This window comes from Nicotiana tomentosiformis, chromosome 3 (genome assembly GCF_000390325.3).
Source record: "Nicotiana tomentosiformis chromosome 3, ASM39032v3, whole genome shotgun sequence".
In the NCBI taxonomy this organism is placed as follows: domain Eukaryota; kingdom Viridiplantae; phylum Streptophyta; class Magnoliopsida; order Solanales; family Solanaceae; genus Nicotiana; species Nicotiana tomentosiformis.
Genome location: NC_090814.1, coordinates 87,756,390 through 87,770,221, shown reverse-complemented (window position 1 = coordinate 87,770,221; position 13,832 = coordinate 87,756,390). Strand labels below are relative to the sequence as shown.

The following is a 13,832-nucleotide window of genomic DNA, read 5'->3' as shown; positions in this document are numbered from 1 at the left end:
TTTCCTAAACCATAAATAGAGGATTTGAAGGTCGGTTTGAGGTTGGAATTGGATAATTTTGGTATGGTTGGACTCGTATCGTAATCGGTGTTCGGATTTTATAAGTTTTGTCGAGTTTTGAAGTGCGAGCCCGTGGTTGACATTTTGAGTTGACTTAAAGATTAAAACTTTATTATCCGGAATTGCATCATATTGTTTGTATTTATGGTATTAAGTTATATTGGCCAGATTCGAGCCGTCCGAAGTTGGATTTTTGTGGAAAAGGCTTATTAGAGGATTGATTTGACTTGTTTGAGGTAAGTATCTTGCCTAGCGTTTTGTGGGAAAACTATCCCTTAGGACTTGGGTTGATTTGTGTTATTTGAATTATGTAAAAGACGTGTACATGAGGTGACGAGTGTGTACACGGGCATACGTATGGTATTTTGATCGGATTAGACTCATAGATTCTTTCATGCATTTAATTAGAAATTACAATATCATGTTATATTTTCCATTGTTAAATTGCTCTTACATGTTTTACTCGATGTTGTTATCACATGCTCTAGCTTTTATTGTCAACCGTGCTTTTATATGCCTTACTTGACGTTATTATCTTTTTTATTATCATGTGCCATTTAATTGTTTAGTTCTTCTCATTTGAAGTTGAAGTTATGAAAGCTATTATCCCATTGAGATTGAAGTTATTGATTATTGAGATATCTCCCCTTGTTGAGTAATTCTCATTCATTTTTTTATTATTGAGATTCTTTTTCATATTGAGGTTGAGCCTTGGGCTATATGTTGAGGTAACATTGGTATTGTTTATTTTGGCAAGTTGTGGAGTATGGGCACTTTTGGTGTGAGTTATTGTTGTGTTATGATGTTGATGTGCATGCGGTAGCATAAGGTAGGATTTATGTGCATGTTGCTAGTAAGGGAATTACTTGAAGTCACGTGGCGACATAAGGGAGCTAAAGTGCGTATAGCTATTTCGGAAAAAATATTTTCAAAAAAGTATCCAAATGTAATGTGGATATGAGGTGGTACCTCAGTTGTGATTCTTGTTGTGCACTTTATGTTAAAGAGGCTTGTTTGTTGAACAATTTTGTTACCTCTTCATTTGCCTTACTTGTATTTGTCTGTATTGATTTATTGATGTTCTTATCATGTGTTCACTCCTTGTAGCCTTTATCGATTTAAATTCCATTGTTAGTTTACACTATTGAACTGCTTTATTGTCATTTATTTCCTCGTCTTCCATTATTTGACTATACTATATTTTGTTCAGTTTCTCCTATCCTAGTAGGTGTCTCAACCTAGCCTCGTCACTACTCTACTGGGGTTAGGCTTGATACTTATTGGGTACTATTGTGGTGTACTCATACTACGCTTCTACACATTTTTGTGCAGATCTAGGTACTTCAGCTCACGCTAGGCATTAGTGATATGACCATACATTTCGGAGACTTCAAGGTATAACTGCTTGGCACTCGCAGGCCTCGGAGTCACCTTCTACCCTTATTTTTACTATTGTTTACTCTTTGTTTAGACTATGTTGTACTAGGGATTTTTAGTATAATCTATAGAGCTTATGACTAAGTTCCACCGATTTTGGGAACTACATTACAGATGTTATGTTTTGAGTTACTATGAGTTTTATCGATATTATCTTATTATCTTAGTTGTCAATTCTGTTAAGCTATCTGTGAATGTTAGGATTACCTAGTTGTAGACTAGGTGCCATCATGACATCCTAAGGTGAGAAATTAGATTCGTGACAAGTTGGTATCAGAGCTCTAGATTCATAGGTGCTACGAGTCATAAGAACGTTTAGTAGAGACTTGCGGATCGGTACAGAGACGTCTGTACTAATCTTCAAGAGGCTACAGAACTGTTAGGAAAATTCCACTCCTTTGATTCCTTATCATGCAAATTTGTTGATTTTGAAATCTGAGTTTTGTGTTTCTATTCTCTCATAGAGGGTGAGGACACGCATTTCTAGATCCAGTGATCAGACACTCACGCCCGCTGCTCGAGCCGCGAGAAGTTGGGGCTGGGGTAGAGGCCGAGGAGGAGCACATGGTTTAGCCAGAGCACCTACCCGGATAGCGACTGAGGAGCCACCAGTAGCTCTGATTGGGGGACAGACACCCGAGACGCCTTTTGTTTCTCCTGGACTTCAAGAGACCCTAGCACAGTTTTTGAGCATGTTCAGTACTCTAGCTCTGGCGGGATTGATTCCCCTTGCACCAGCTACATCTCATGCTGGGGGGGAGCTCAGACTCCCATATCCCACACTCCAGAGCAATGTGTCCATGTTGATCAGGTCCCAGGAGTTATGCCAGCGCAGCCTATTGTTCCGGTTCAGCCTGAGGTCAGGCCAGCGGCATATTAGGAGGAGACTTGAGATGTTCAAGAAGTATCGCTTTGAATTAATTTGATTCAGTTTTATTTTGAATTAATTCGGTTCGCTTTACAAAATATTTTATGCATAAATAAATACGCAATAACCAAATTAAAAATGGTTCGTCCTTTATCAAAATCAAGAAAAAAAATAACATTAGATGGATTAAAAAAATAAAATGATTAAAATCATATTCACATAAATAGTTTAAAATCTAGAAAAAGAAAACAATGAGAATTATATAATTTAACTAAATAATAAAAATGGGGTTGTACAAAGAGAAAAAGCAAAGATGAAGAAAATCAGAGAAATCAAGAAAAAGAGAAGAAAAGAAAAATGAAATAGGACCAAGTGGAAGAGTGAACTGGATTACCTCTAGTTGGTCTCGATCTTGAGACTCGCCTGTGCAAAAGAAGTTAATTAACCATGGCACCTATGGCCATTTTGTGCTTACAGGTGCCACTCGTTTATAAATATAAAATATTTTTGTGAAATATCAATAAGCGTAAAATTTTATCCGAGCGTCCGGGTGGCGTATCACCCCTCTACACTACATAGATCTGATATGTGGTGAAAATTGATAAAAAATGAGCGGGAGATAAAAAAAAAAAGAGACATGGTTTCCAAGAGAGGAGCAATCAGTGGCTTCGGTCGCTCATTGGTGGCTTGGAGGTGGAGAGATAGACGCAAATTAATCGATGGTTGAAGTAGATACAAAGGAAAGGTCCAAAAAGAGATGATAAATGGATAAAGACAATGAGAGAGTTGTTGATGGTTTTTATGGTGTCTGCCAGTGGATCTTTCGCAGGAGAAAGAAAAAAGGAAAAAGGAAATTATATTGTGTTTATACTGTTAATTAATTATGTGTACTTAATTATAAAATATTCATTTAAAAATGACATGTGTTCATATTAATTAGAGTTATTTTTTATTTTTATTTTGCCTCTCACTCACTTTCAAGAGAGTTAGCATACTATTTGTGGTACCTCCGCCTCCAATGATGTATATACTCCAATTTGAAATAGTTCATAGGAGTAATAGGGCCACCATAAAGTTGGAGGGCATAACCAAAAATTCAACCTAGTTTAGATAGTGAACAAGTGCGAATGGGACAATAATACGATAATAAAATAATAACAAAATTATTTAGTGAATATACTTTTATTTGTATATGTGTGGTTTATTTGTACTAAAAATATAGTATATAATATATATTTGGTCTAACACTAGATAAGTTAGGATAAAATTTTATTTTAATTTTTACTTTGAAGTTTTTAGAGGACTTTGAGAAAATAGTTTTGGAGAAAGACATCTTTATTATTTTGGTGTTTTATCGGATTAGTAACTACGAGACATGGGCAACTCAAGTACATAAGTGGCCTAAAGCGAAAGTTTAATGAGAGATTAATTTATTTTTAAAATTATTATAATTAAAAAAATTTAATAATTTTTTCATTAACAATATAACCAACTCATTAATATTTCTTGAGACATTATTGATCTTAGATAAGATTTTTTAATTTTAATTTCGAAAAACTTCTTTTTCTTAAGCAATTGTTATATAAATTGTTAACATTATTCTATAAGCAATATAAGCATTTGAAAAAGAATTAAATCTTTTTATTTGATTAAGTATATTAATTAGAGTATTTATTTTCTACTTGCACTATTTTTTAATACTTTTAATTCTAAAAATAAGTTTAAACCATCAATATCAGAATAACTATTATGTTTTAGGAAATATTCAAGGTTAACCAATTGTTTTTCAAATTCTCGTCAGTCATTTAATGATCTCAATTTTTTTACCACTAATAGAAAGTAAAAATTATAGTAATATTTTTTTCTTTTATATGAATTTTTTTACTTTCTACTAAAATGCTCTTTTTTTTAAAAAAAAAAAAAAAAAAAGAAGGGAAGAAAGCATATAACCCCATTATTATTCCTAAAACATGGGCTCCAAATTTTGGGGACCTAAAGCACAAGCCTTACTAGCTTTACCTTGGAGCCGGCCCACTCTGAGGGTGCTATAAAGTAATACCATGATTGTAATATAAACAATCTCAAAATTGATAATTACAGAATTGAAAATGCAGCCAAACATAAAATAATCTCGCATTTTATTTTAAAATATTATTATTTCTTGTCCCACAATTCAATCGACCTAAGGTGTTTAGAGACTACATTGCCCCTGAAGCGAACTCCAACTTTCTTGAGATGTAATTAATTGATTAAACAGGTAAGAAGGAATAAAATTTTACTGAATAACATTATATTATGATTCAAATTTGAAATTACTACGTACACTCCACAGTATTTTCTGACAATAAACTGTTCATGCGGGCCCACCTTCGAAAATACAGTCGACACCTGAGCCTCACGTTTCCACGCTGTAACGGCATAGGAGTGCCAGGTTTTTGCCACTCAATCGTGTATGTCACTACCAACCAAAATATGCGTTGGTTATTGCGAAAAAAAGGAGGGAAATAATGGGACAAAATTCTAAATTCTAAACTAAAAGTTAAAACAATAAAAAACTGCTGGTTCACACTCCACACAAACCCTAGAATACTCCCTTTCCCTTTTTCTATTATTCTACTTTTGACCCCCTTACTTTAATAAAATTTCAATATACTTTCCCTCCGGAGTGTGGTTTCCTCCATGAAATGGGAAATGGAGGTGTATGAAATCGAAGCTGTGCTCGAGAAAATCTGGGATTTACACGATAAGCTCAGCGATGCTATTCACTCCGTTTCTCGAGCTCACTTCCTCAATTCCGTCAAGTCTCGTTGTAAGTCCGATGAGAACTTCTACAATCACCGGTCTAAAAGGAAACCCGACCTAATTTCCGATGAAAACCCTAACAATGGAGATCAGGTGAAAGCCGGCTATGTTTTCGTTAAGGAGTTCCGTGTTGACGATGATGATAACGCCGTTCATGAGGCTAAGAGTCTCAACGCTATTCGTACCGCTCTTGAACACCTTGAGGACCAGCTCGAGTTCTTCCATGTAACTTCCTTTTTACTTTTCTATTTTTTTTTTTACAATCCATTGCTCTGATTTTCCAGTCTTATGGCGTTATTGTTCTATTTAGTTTATTCAATTTTGGTTACCGAATGAGGCCTGTAACAAAATAGGGAATAGAAATTACGGAACGTTGTGGTAAACCTTAGTTTTGATGTTTTTCGACATTAGAGAATATGCTGTTATTAATGTGAATGCTAAATTGAATTAAAAGGCATAATATGGTGATTTGTGTTAGCTTATTAGATGCTCCGCATGTTTCAAGTGTATGTGTTACATCCTATTTAGCGCCCTGCAGCAGTAACTGCAGTACTTGCAAGAGACACTGGAGGGCTGGGAGTACGAAACGAAAAAAGAGAGAAAAAAAAAAGTTCATGCTTCTAATTAAATGGTGTATTTTCTCATACCGATGTTACTGTTATCAAATTAGCTAAAAAATCCATGTTGTCCACTGTGGAGAAATTGTTGCAGAATTTTTTTGGTTATTTGATACTGTGACGTGCAATTCACGATTGGGCAAGATGGCGTCTAACACGATCTTTGGCCTAGGCTTTTGTTGAAACAGGAGTCTTTTGACAGCTGGTTTCTATGTGCTGTCCACAGAGAAAAGATTGATACTATATGTTCTGCAGACTTGGTAGTATTTTTGTCAGAAAAAGTTTTGTAGAACTCCTAAGACAATGCCATATAGGATAGCCAGATGAATGCAGTTCTCTTTTAGGTTGTTAGCGACGTTTATTTTACTCTGCATATTAAGCAACTCTTTTGGGTTGAATGAGGATGGGATTATGGTTATGAACCAGCTGGGTTTAGTGTATGCAATCATTGAGGTTGGTATCAATTAATCGTTTGATATTTAGTGAAAATAATATAAAGATGTACATGTGCGTTAAAGAGCTATATCGAACTTAATGGGTGTGTGAACTATAATGTGAAAAATTTATATTGATAGGATCATTAGCAATAAAATGGAGCGAGCAACTAGGAGTAGTAGGGATGGCCAATCATCTGGTAACTGGTTTGAACTGATCTCTTTCGGTTTTCCTAATAGATAATCTGAGTTCTTTGTTCAACAAGAATCGACTGTGTCCACAAGACTAGATCAGAAAATGCTGAAGCAGATTCTTACATTAGTAGACAGCTATAAATAAAGCAGATTCCTCATCTTGACAAAACAACAATAAGCAAAAGCCGCCACTAGACGCTGCAATACTTTTAATTTTGGCTCTGTAAGTTGTCAAAACCCAAAATGAGACGACAAGTGACCATTGGAGTCACAATCTTCCGTAGACCAAGAGGTGAAGCTAACAGATTTGATGGAACTAAGAAAGTGAGAGAGCTGTAATGTCTTAGCCACCAGAGCTTAGAAAAAGTTGATTTTTATTTATTTTTGGATTTTTTGGGGCATATATGTGGTATAAGTATAACTTTTGGTTACTTGAAGTTTTTGGTTCTATTCTTTTACAGCTGAGACTAGGGGTGTTCGTCGGTCGGTACGGTATTTAGATATTTCGGTTCGGTATTTTTGGTATTCGGTTTCGTAAAATGCTATACCAATACCGTACCTAATTAAATTCAGTATGGTTCGATTTTTCTCCTTTCGGTTTCGATTTATTCGGTTCGGTAATTTCGGTTTATTCGGTTTCAATACTAACTAGTGCATAGAGTCATAGACGGTAATATTTTTAATTAAAGTACTCGAAAGAACAAAACTAAAAACGTTTGTTGACAAAAGTTTTGTCCAAAACCAACATATACCAACCTAGAGAGAGAAAACTTAGAGAAATGTCTTGTTACTTGCTTAGAGTTAATTGATTAACTTAGAGAATAAAGGAAAGTAAAATTTTAGATTTCTTATACTTATGTTATAATTAATAAAATGTGTATTGTGTAATATTATATATTTCGGTACGGTATCGGCATTTCGGTATTTCATTTTAAAATACCAAATACCATAGCTAATACTATTTTTTTTTTTTAAAAACTTAAATCAAATACTATACCGAATACCAAAATATCGAATACCGAATGCCAAAATTTTCGGTTTCGGTACGGTAATTCGGTATTTACCAAATTATGCACAGCCCTAGCTGAGACCCAAGCAAAAGATTGAAGTATTTAAAGTTCCAAACACGATTGTTTTCCAAACATAACCAAACCAAAAGTACCAGAAAATTTTGGATTGATTCATATTTCTGTTTTCCATAATTGCATCAATATTTGAGAATTATCCCCGCTGTCAGTTATTGACACGCTACATATGCATCTGAACCTAGAAGGAATGCCAATTTTCTGGTTGAATCGCTCTGCACTTTCTGTTTAACACTGGTACGTTAAGGAGATTTCCTATTGGGAGCTGCTCTGGTTCTTGTAGATTTCTATGGTTCATGAGGGAAGTCGTGGTACCCAATGCATAAGACCAACTATTGTGCTAGTCAGCTTGGAAAATATTGGAGTAACTGTAGTAAATGTATTCCGTTTCCTGTCGAAGTGCATTATTTGAAGTGGATTGGGTCAAAGCGGTGTGAAGGTGTGTGAGTAGCGTAAAGTACTTTATAAACAGAATCAAGAGAATCGGCAAAAGAGAAAGTTGAAAAGCAAGTAGAAATGGTAGGGAGATGTATTTTAAGTTGTAGTTGATTTGAGCTTTTTACACTGATAAGAGTATGTTTAAAGTAGAGGAACTTTGATTTTGAATTACATGAGGATGTAAATAGATAGATCATGTTATTTAACTGTTTCTGGGATCTTTTTCTTTATTCCTGAATGTATTCCTCTTGAAGCATTTGCATAGTGATAATTTAGTTGGCTCTTTGCTTTATAACATTCACAGTTTGATTGAGTTTAATATTATATTGTGTCTAACACATAATTAACTTCCTACTTACCTTTTTTTCTTTTTTGGTGCATTAATACCAGACCTTGCAAAATCAGCAACGTGCAGAAAGGGATGCTGCACTTGCTCGCTTAGAGCAAAGCCGAATTATACTTGCAATGCGATTGGCTGAACATCAGGGTAAGAACTATAAATTCATTGAAGAAGCTCAGTCCTTGGTGGTAGATGTCTGTAATGCCAGTCAGTTTGTTTCTCCTGAAAATCTTTATGGTCCTACATCAAGACCCCCAGGTGAGAATTTCATGGTGCAGAAGGGGAAGAGATCAAATGCTCTATTCAATATACTCTTCTCTAGTTTTAATTTCATTAGGAAGTCTCTTAGAGTGGATCAAGTGGGTGGAATTTTGGGAAACGCGGCCCTCGTTGCAATCAGCATGCTTGCACTGATGCATCTGCAGCAAGCTGGTAGCAAGGAAAAATACCTTTTGGACCTCCCATTAGGACAAGATGTTGGCTACAACAGAAATATGAGAAAGATTTCTCAGCTTGAGGGGTCATCTTCCGGTCTAAATTTGGATGTGTTGTCAGCCAGGGGCTGACACGTAAAATAAAGTTGGTACGGAGAGAATAGGGGAGAAAGAGGTATTACGTAACTGCTTCCACTTGGCTGCTGAAGTTTTATTGATTGATGAGAGAGCTTTTTTTGTTGGTGATTGTTAAATGCTTAGTCGTGTACACCAAATTTTAGATCTATTAAAGCAGAATGTGAGTTTGTGTTCAGTGGTGTTTCTCTTAATTTGTGATAAAAAGTGTAGTCTTGTGTCTATAAGATAGAATGTCAACTTTGTCTTTTATGGAGTATGAAATTGTATACCTCTCCGAAGAAAGCTAACAAATGAAGAATTTTTTGTCCCAATTACGCCTAGGTTCTTATTGTAGCCAAAGCTTACAAGGTGGAAACACAAAGTTTCTTATGGTAGTCAAAGCAGACGGGCTATCTTTAATGTTGTAAAGAGCGACAGCTACATTGCTTTGGAACATATGACCAATTTTTGCTACTATGTATGTTTCAGCATGAAGTTCAAGAAATTCGATATGCAGAAATGTTTTTGTTAGTATGAATGTTAGAAGATTAATAAACATGCACGAATGCTAATTGTCAATTGTGTTAAAGTCCGACTATAGGAGTTCACCAGGTCAAATGGTTGAGTTTGGAATGAGAATAGCAGTTTTCGGGAAAGATTGGGTGATCCCTGAATTCTATTTTCTGCTCCTATGCGTCCTTTGTGGACACTGTAATCATAGGCAGATACAATATTTAAACTTGATGGGCACTTCTTGGCTTCTTGGATGATTAAGGTCGCCTTAGTACCTTGTCTAATTTTCAAGACTACAACCTTATAATTGAAAATTAGTCGCTGTCATTGTGTTAAAAGTTTCACAGCGTAAATCCCATGACAATGTCTTGGAGTTGTTTACCTGTGGAACTTGAAACTCCATGATGGATCGGATCGGATCGATTTTAGCACATTTCGGATTAAAATTTCGGATTTCGGATTCTACAAAATGCAATCCGAATCCGATCCGAATTAACATCGGATCGGATCGGATCAGATTTTAAAGTTTAGATCGGATAAATATTTCAGATTTTCGGATCGGATTACACGTATTATTAAGGCTATTGCTAATTTAATCGGCTAATGCATCTGCCTTATCTGCTTCTTCTGTGTTCTGTGCTAATACAAACATCTCTTTGCTTTACATCCCTTTTATCAGCATTGCATCTCTAAGAAAATATTTCTCTGGAGGTCCGAGTTGTTATGCCTCTAAGCTGCGAAACGCATACTCATATTTTCTTTGTAGAAGAGGCAATATAACAAGAAAAAATCATGTTTATGCAATTATGAGGGTACTATGGTGCCAATGTAGCTAAATCCAGCAATTGTAAAGGCAATAACTTGGAGGTAGATGTAAAGGAAGTACTGGCTATCTGAAATTAAGTTTAGTATTTATACATGCCCTAATAATTTCGGATTTTGGATCTGGTTAAAATTATATCAATCCGAATCCGATCCGGATATCCGAAATTTTAATAAACATAATCCGAAATCCGATCCAAATATCCGAAATCCGAAATTGAGCTGATCGGTTCGGACTTCGGATATCCGATCCAAATGCACAGCCCTATGATAGTGGCTATTTGGGTTAATTCTTCTTACATTACATTTAGTTGAACTCGATGTAAGACTGGGCTTTTCGTTGGTTCTCCTGAAAGCCCAAAAATATTGAGCTCATTCCCAGACTGAAGTCCACCAAAGACTTCTTCCTCGTATTGTTGTGAACACGATTATTCAATTATTTTTGTACTCAAGACTCAAGAGTATGATTATTTGGGGACTAGACCCAATGACCAGCAATTAAAATGAGATGGTCCACCTTGTTTTCTGGATAACCCTAAATAACCAGATAAGCATGCTATCTATAGTAGAAAGCTGGTATTACGAAATATAACAAATGACATTTACATTAAACAACAGTCAGCCCCAGCGAAAACTTGCAAAATCAGCAATCTTTTTTTCGCAAAGAGGAATGTCTGCAAAGTAGTGGATTTTGTAATTGCATGGGATCTGGGAGGGCCCTTTTCAAATCTCTACTTTTGCAAATTGCTTTTTTTTGCTGGTGAGTGTGAAAATTGAAAATCCTTTGGTGGGGTTAGGATAGGAATGGTGGCATTTGCAGGTTATGTATATGTAGTCTAGCAATATATATTTTTTTATTTTTTCCTTCCTGTTCAATTCTCACCAGAATCAGAGACACAAGCAGATGCAGTATTGTACCAGCGGTTTCATCAAAACCTCTTACTTTCTGCGTAGAACATTTACGTCTAAGAATTTACTAAAATTATAAATAAATACTCCCTGTGTTTCAATTTATGTGAACATGTTTGACTGAGGACGGAGTTTAAAAAAAAAAAAAATACTTTTCGAATTTGTGGTCCTAAACAAATCAAAAGGAGCCAGAGCATTTGTATAGTTATAAAAGCTTCTCATTAAGGGTAGAATTGTAAGTTTAATCAAAATTATTTTCCAAATTTAGAAATGGATCATTCTTTTTGGATTGGACCAAAAAAGAAATAGGTTCACATAAACTGGAACAGAGAGAGTAATAGATATGAAATCATAACTTAAAAAATATAATGAATTCAATGCTAAAAATATTAAGAAATGAACTCATAAAACTCAAAACTTGTATTCACATAAATCATACATAGCATAGCATTCCATATTTGAAGGGCCATCCACATCATATGTCGATAAGACAAAACAACAGAAAAACATTCTCCTTTTTCTTGTCTACCTTTTCCTTCATTTCTTTCTCCTTAATCTTTTAATAAAAGAATTTAGGCGTGCAAAATTTATATGCTTTCGGCAATCGACATAGAGTCTAAAATCCATTTCTTTTTGTTTTTTAATTCAATGGTCAACCACACAAGGGTGATGTATTTATGATACAATCATGCGTTCGTCTTTTTGGTACGTTGATGCATATATTACACATCCATAATATTATAATTTAATAAGATATCAATCTTTGGTTGCTAGACAACATTAAGTTTTTTTTCCTAGTTCCAACTTTTGCCTCATTTGTTCCTCACTTTTTTTCCCATGACAATTCCACTGTTCACTTTTCTTTAATTTCTTTCTTTCTACTATTATTTTTATGTATCGTTTTTCACAATACGTTTAACTACGTTTGATAATTTTAACGGTTTGATAGAATCAAGTAACTCATTTTATGTCTCGAATATTCAAGTTTGGGATTTTAAGGTTGTTGAAACTTTAATAATTAAATCTATAGCTATTGCCTTAGTTTTACATGATTATTTATAAGCTAATTATAGCGGCTTTCACTTGTTGGTCATCAAACTCTAATTCATTTCTTCCACTAGATTGAGCTCTGGAGCATCTTTTCACTTATTTTTATAAAAAAATAACCCAGACATTGAGCTAACCATTTTTTTTTTAAAAAAAACAAGCTAAATATGTTTATCTTCTTCTGGTGAAATGAATAAATAAGTACTCAATATTTGGAGTAACTTATTCCCGGAAACTAATTCTCAGAATAATTTCTCATAGTTATAAGCACAACAAAGATTAGACTAGAAGTTTCTTTTTATATCTAAAACCTGGTGTATACACCAAGTATACGTAACATGGTTAAACAATAATTTGAGATGAAAACAAAAATTAATGAGTAACCAATAGAAGTGTATGTAAAATAGTATTTATTAATTTTTAAATTTACTTGAACCCACTGTTTACACCAAACCGGTGATAAGATGATACGTTTCTTCTGGATATTCTTTTATTACTTAACAATGGTTACTAAATGTGTATTTTCATCGCATGTATTACTTAACTATGGTAAGTACATTTTTTTTTTCTAGACATCGGGTACGAGTAAGATTCTACCATTTTGTGTACGGGTGAAACCTGTAACGACCCGACCGGTCGTTTTGAACTCTAGCGCATTGTTCGGAGGTTTGAGGCCTCGAGTAGCTCCACTTCATGTATTACAACTTGTATGTGTGGTCGGAATTGGATTTTGGGAAGTTCGGAGTTGATTCAGAAGAAAAATTCTAATTTCGGAAGCTTTAAGTTGGAAGGATTGACCAGGGTTTGACTTTTGAGTAAGCGACCTCGGAATCGGGATTTGAAGGTTCCAATAGGTTCGTATGATGATTTCGAACTTGGGCGAATATTCGGGTTGAGTATCGGGTGATTCGGAAGCATTTCAGCAATTATTATGGAAGGTTGGCATTTTGAAAGTTTAAGAATTTTCTAAGTTTGGTTTGAAGTAAGCTTTGGCGTTATCGATATCCGTTTGGGATTCCGAGCCTTGGAAAAGGTTTGTATCGTGATTTGTGACTTGTACGTAAAGTTTGGGGTCATTCCGGAATATTTTTTTATGATTCGGACGCGTTCGTCAAAGTTTGGAAGTTTGAAAGTTTAAAGAACGATTTTTATCGTCGATTCATAGTTTGGATGTTGTTTGGTGTGATTTGAGGCCTCGAGCAAATTTGCATCATGTTTTGGGAATGGTTGGTATGGTTGGACGAGGTCTCGGGAGCCTCGGGTGAGTTTCAGATGAGATTCAGATCGATTTGAGCCTTGATGGAGTTGCTGGAATTTCTGTTGCTGGTGCGATCGCTTCTGCGGAAGTTTGGTCGCAGAAGCGGCTTGGGCAACTTGGGCGTGTAGTCGTAGAAGCAGAGGCGAGCAGCACACCTGCGTGTGCGCAGAAGCGAGGCCCAGTGCCACAGGTGCAGGCAAATGCGGAGATGCGCTAGGCAGTGTCGAACCTGCGATTGCGCAGGAGCGGAAGAATTTCTGCAGGTGCGATGGGCTGCTGACAGTGGACTTCCGCAAGAGCGAGATTTTTCTCGTAGAAGCGGGCTCGCAGGTGCGTAAGGAGTTTCGCAGGTGCAAAAAATTGACTGGGCAGAATATATATGCTAGCCAATACGGGATTTGCTTATTTCATCTCATTTTTCTCTCTTGGAGCCGACTTTGGGGTAATTTTGGAGAG

General features: G+C 35.5%; 1 protein-coding gene across 1 annotated transcript; it reads left to right on the top strand.

Annotated features, from left to right (window-relative positions):
• Nucleotides 1–4,916: 4,916 nt before the first annotated feature.
• On the top strand, nucleotides 4,917–9,159 carry LOC104121558 (plastid division protein PDV1). The gene is made up of 2 exons (XM_009633584.4): nucleotides 4,917–5,392; nucleotides 8,327–9,159. Exons 1-2 carry the CDS (start codon nucleotides 5,045–5,047, stop codon nucleotides 8,840–8,842), a joined length of 864 nt encoding a protein of 287 aa, XP_009631879.1. The 5' UTR covers nucleotides 4,917–5,044; the 3' UTR covers nucleotides 8,843–9,159.
• Nucleotides 9,160–13,832: the final 4,673 nt, after the last annotated feature.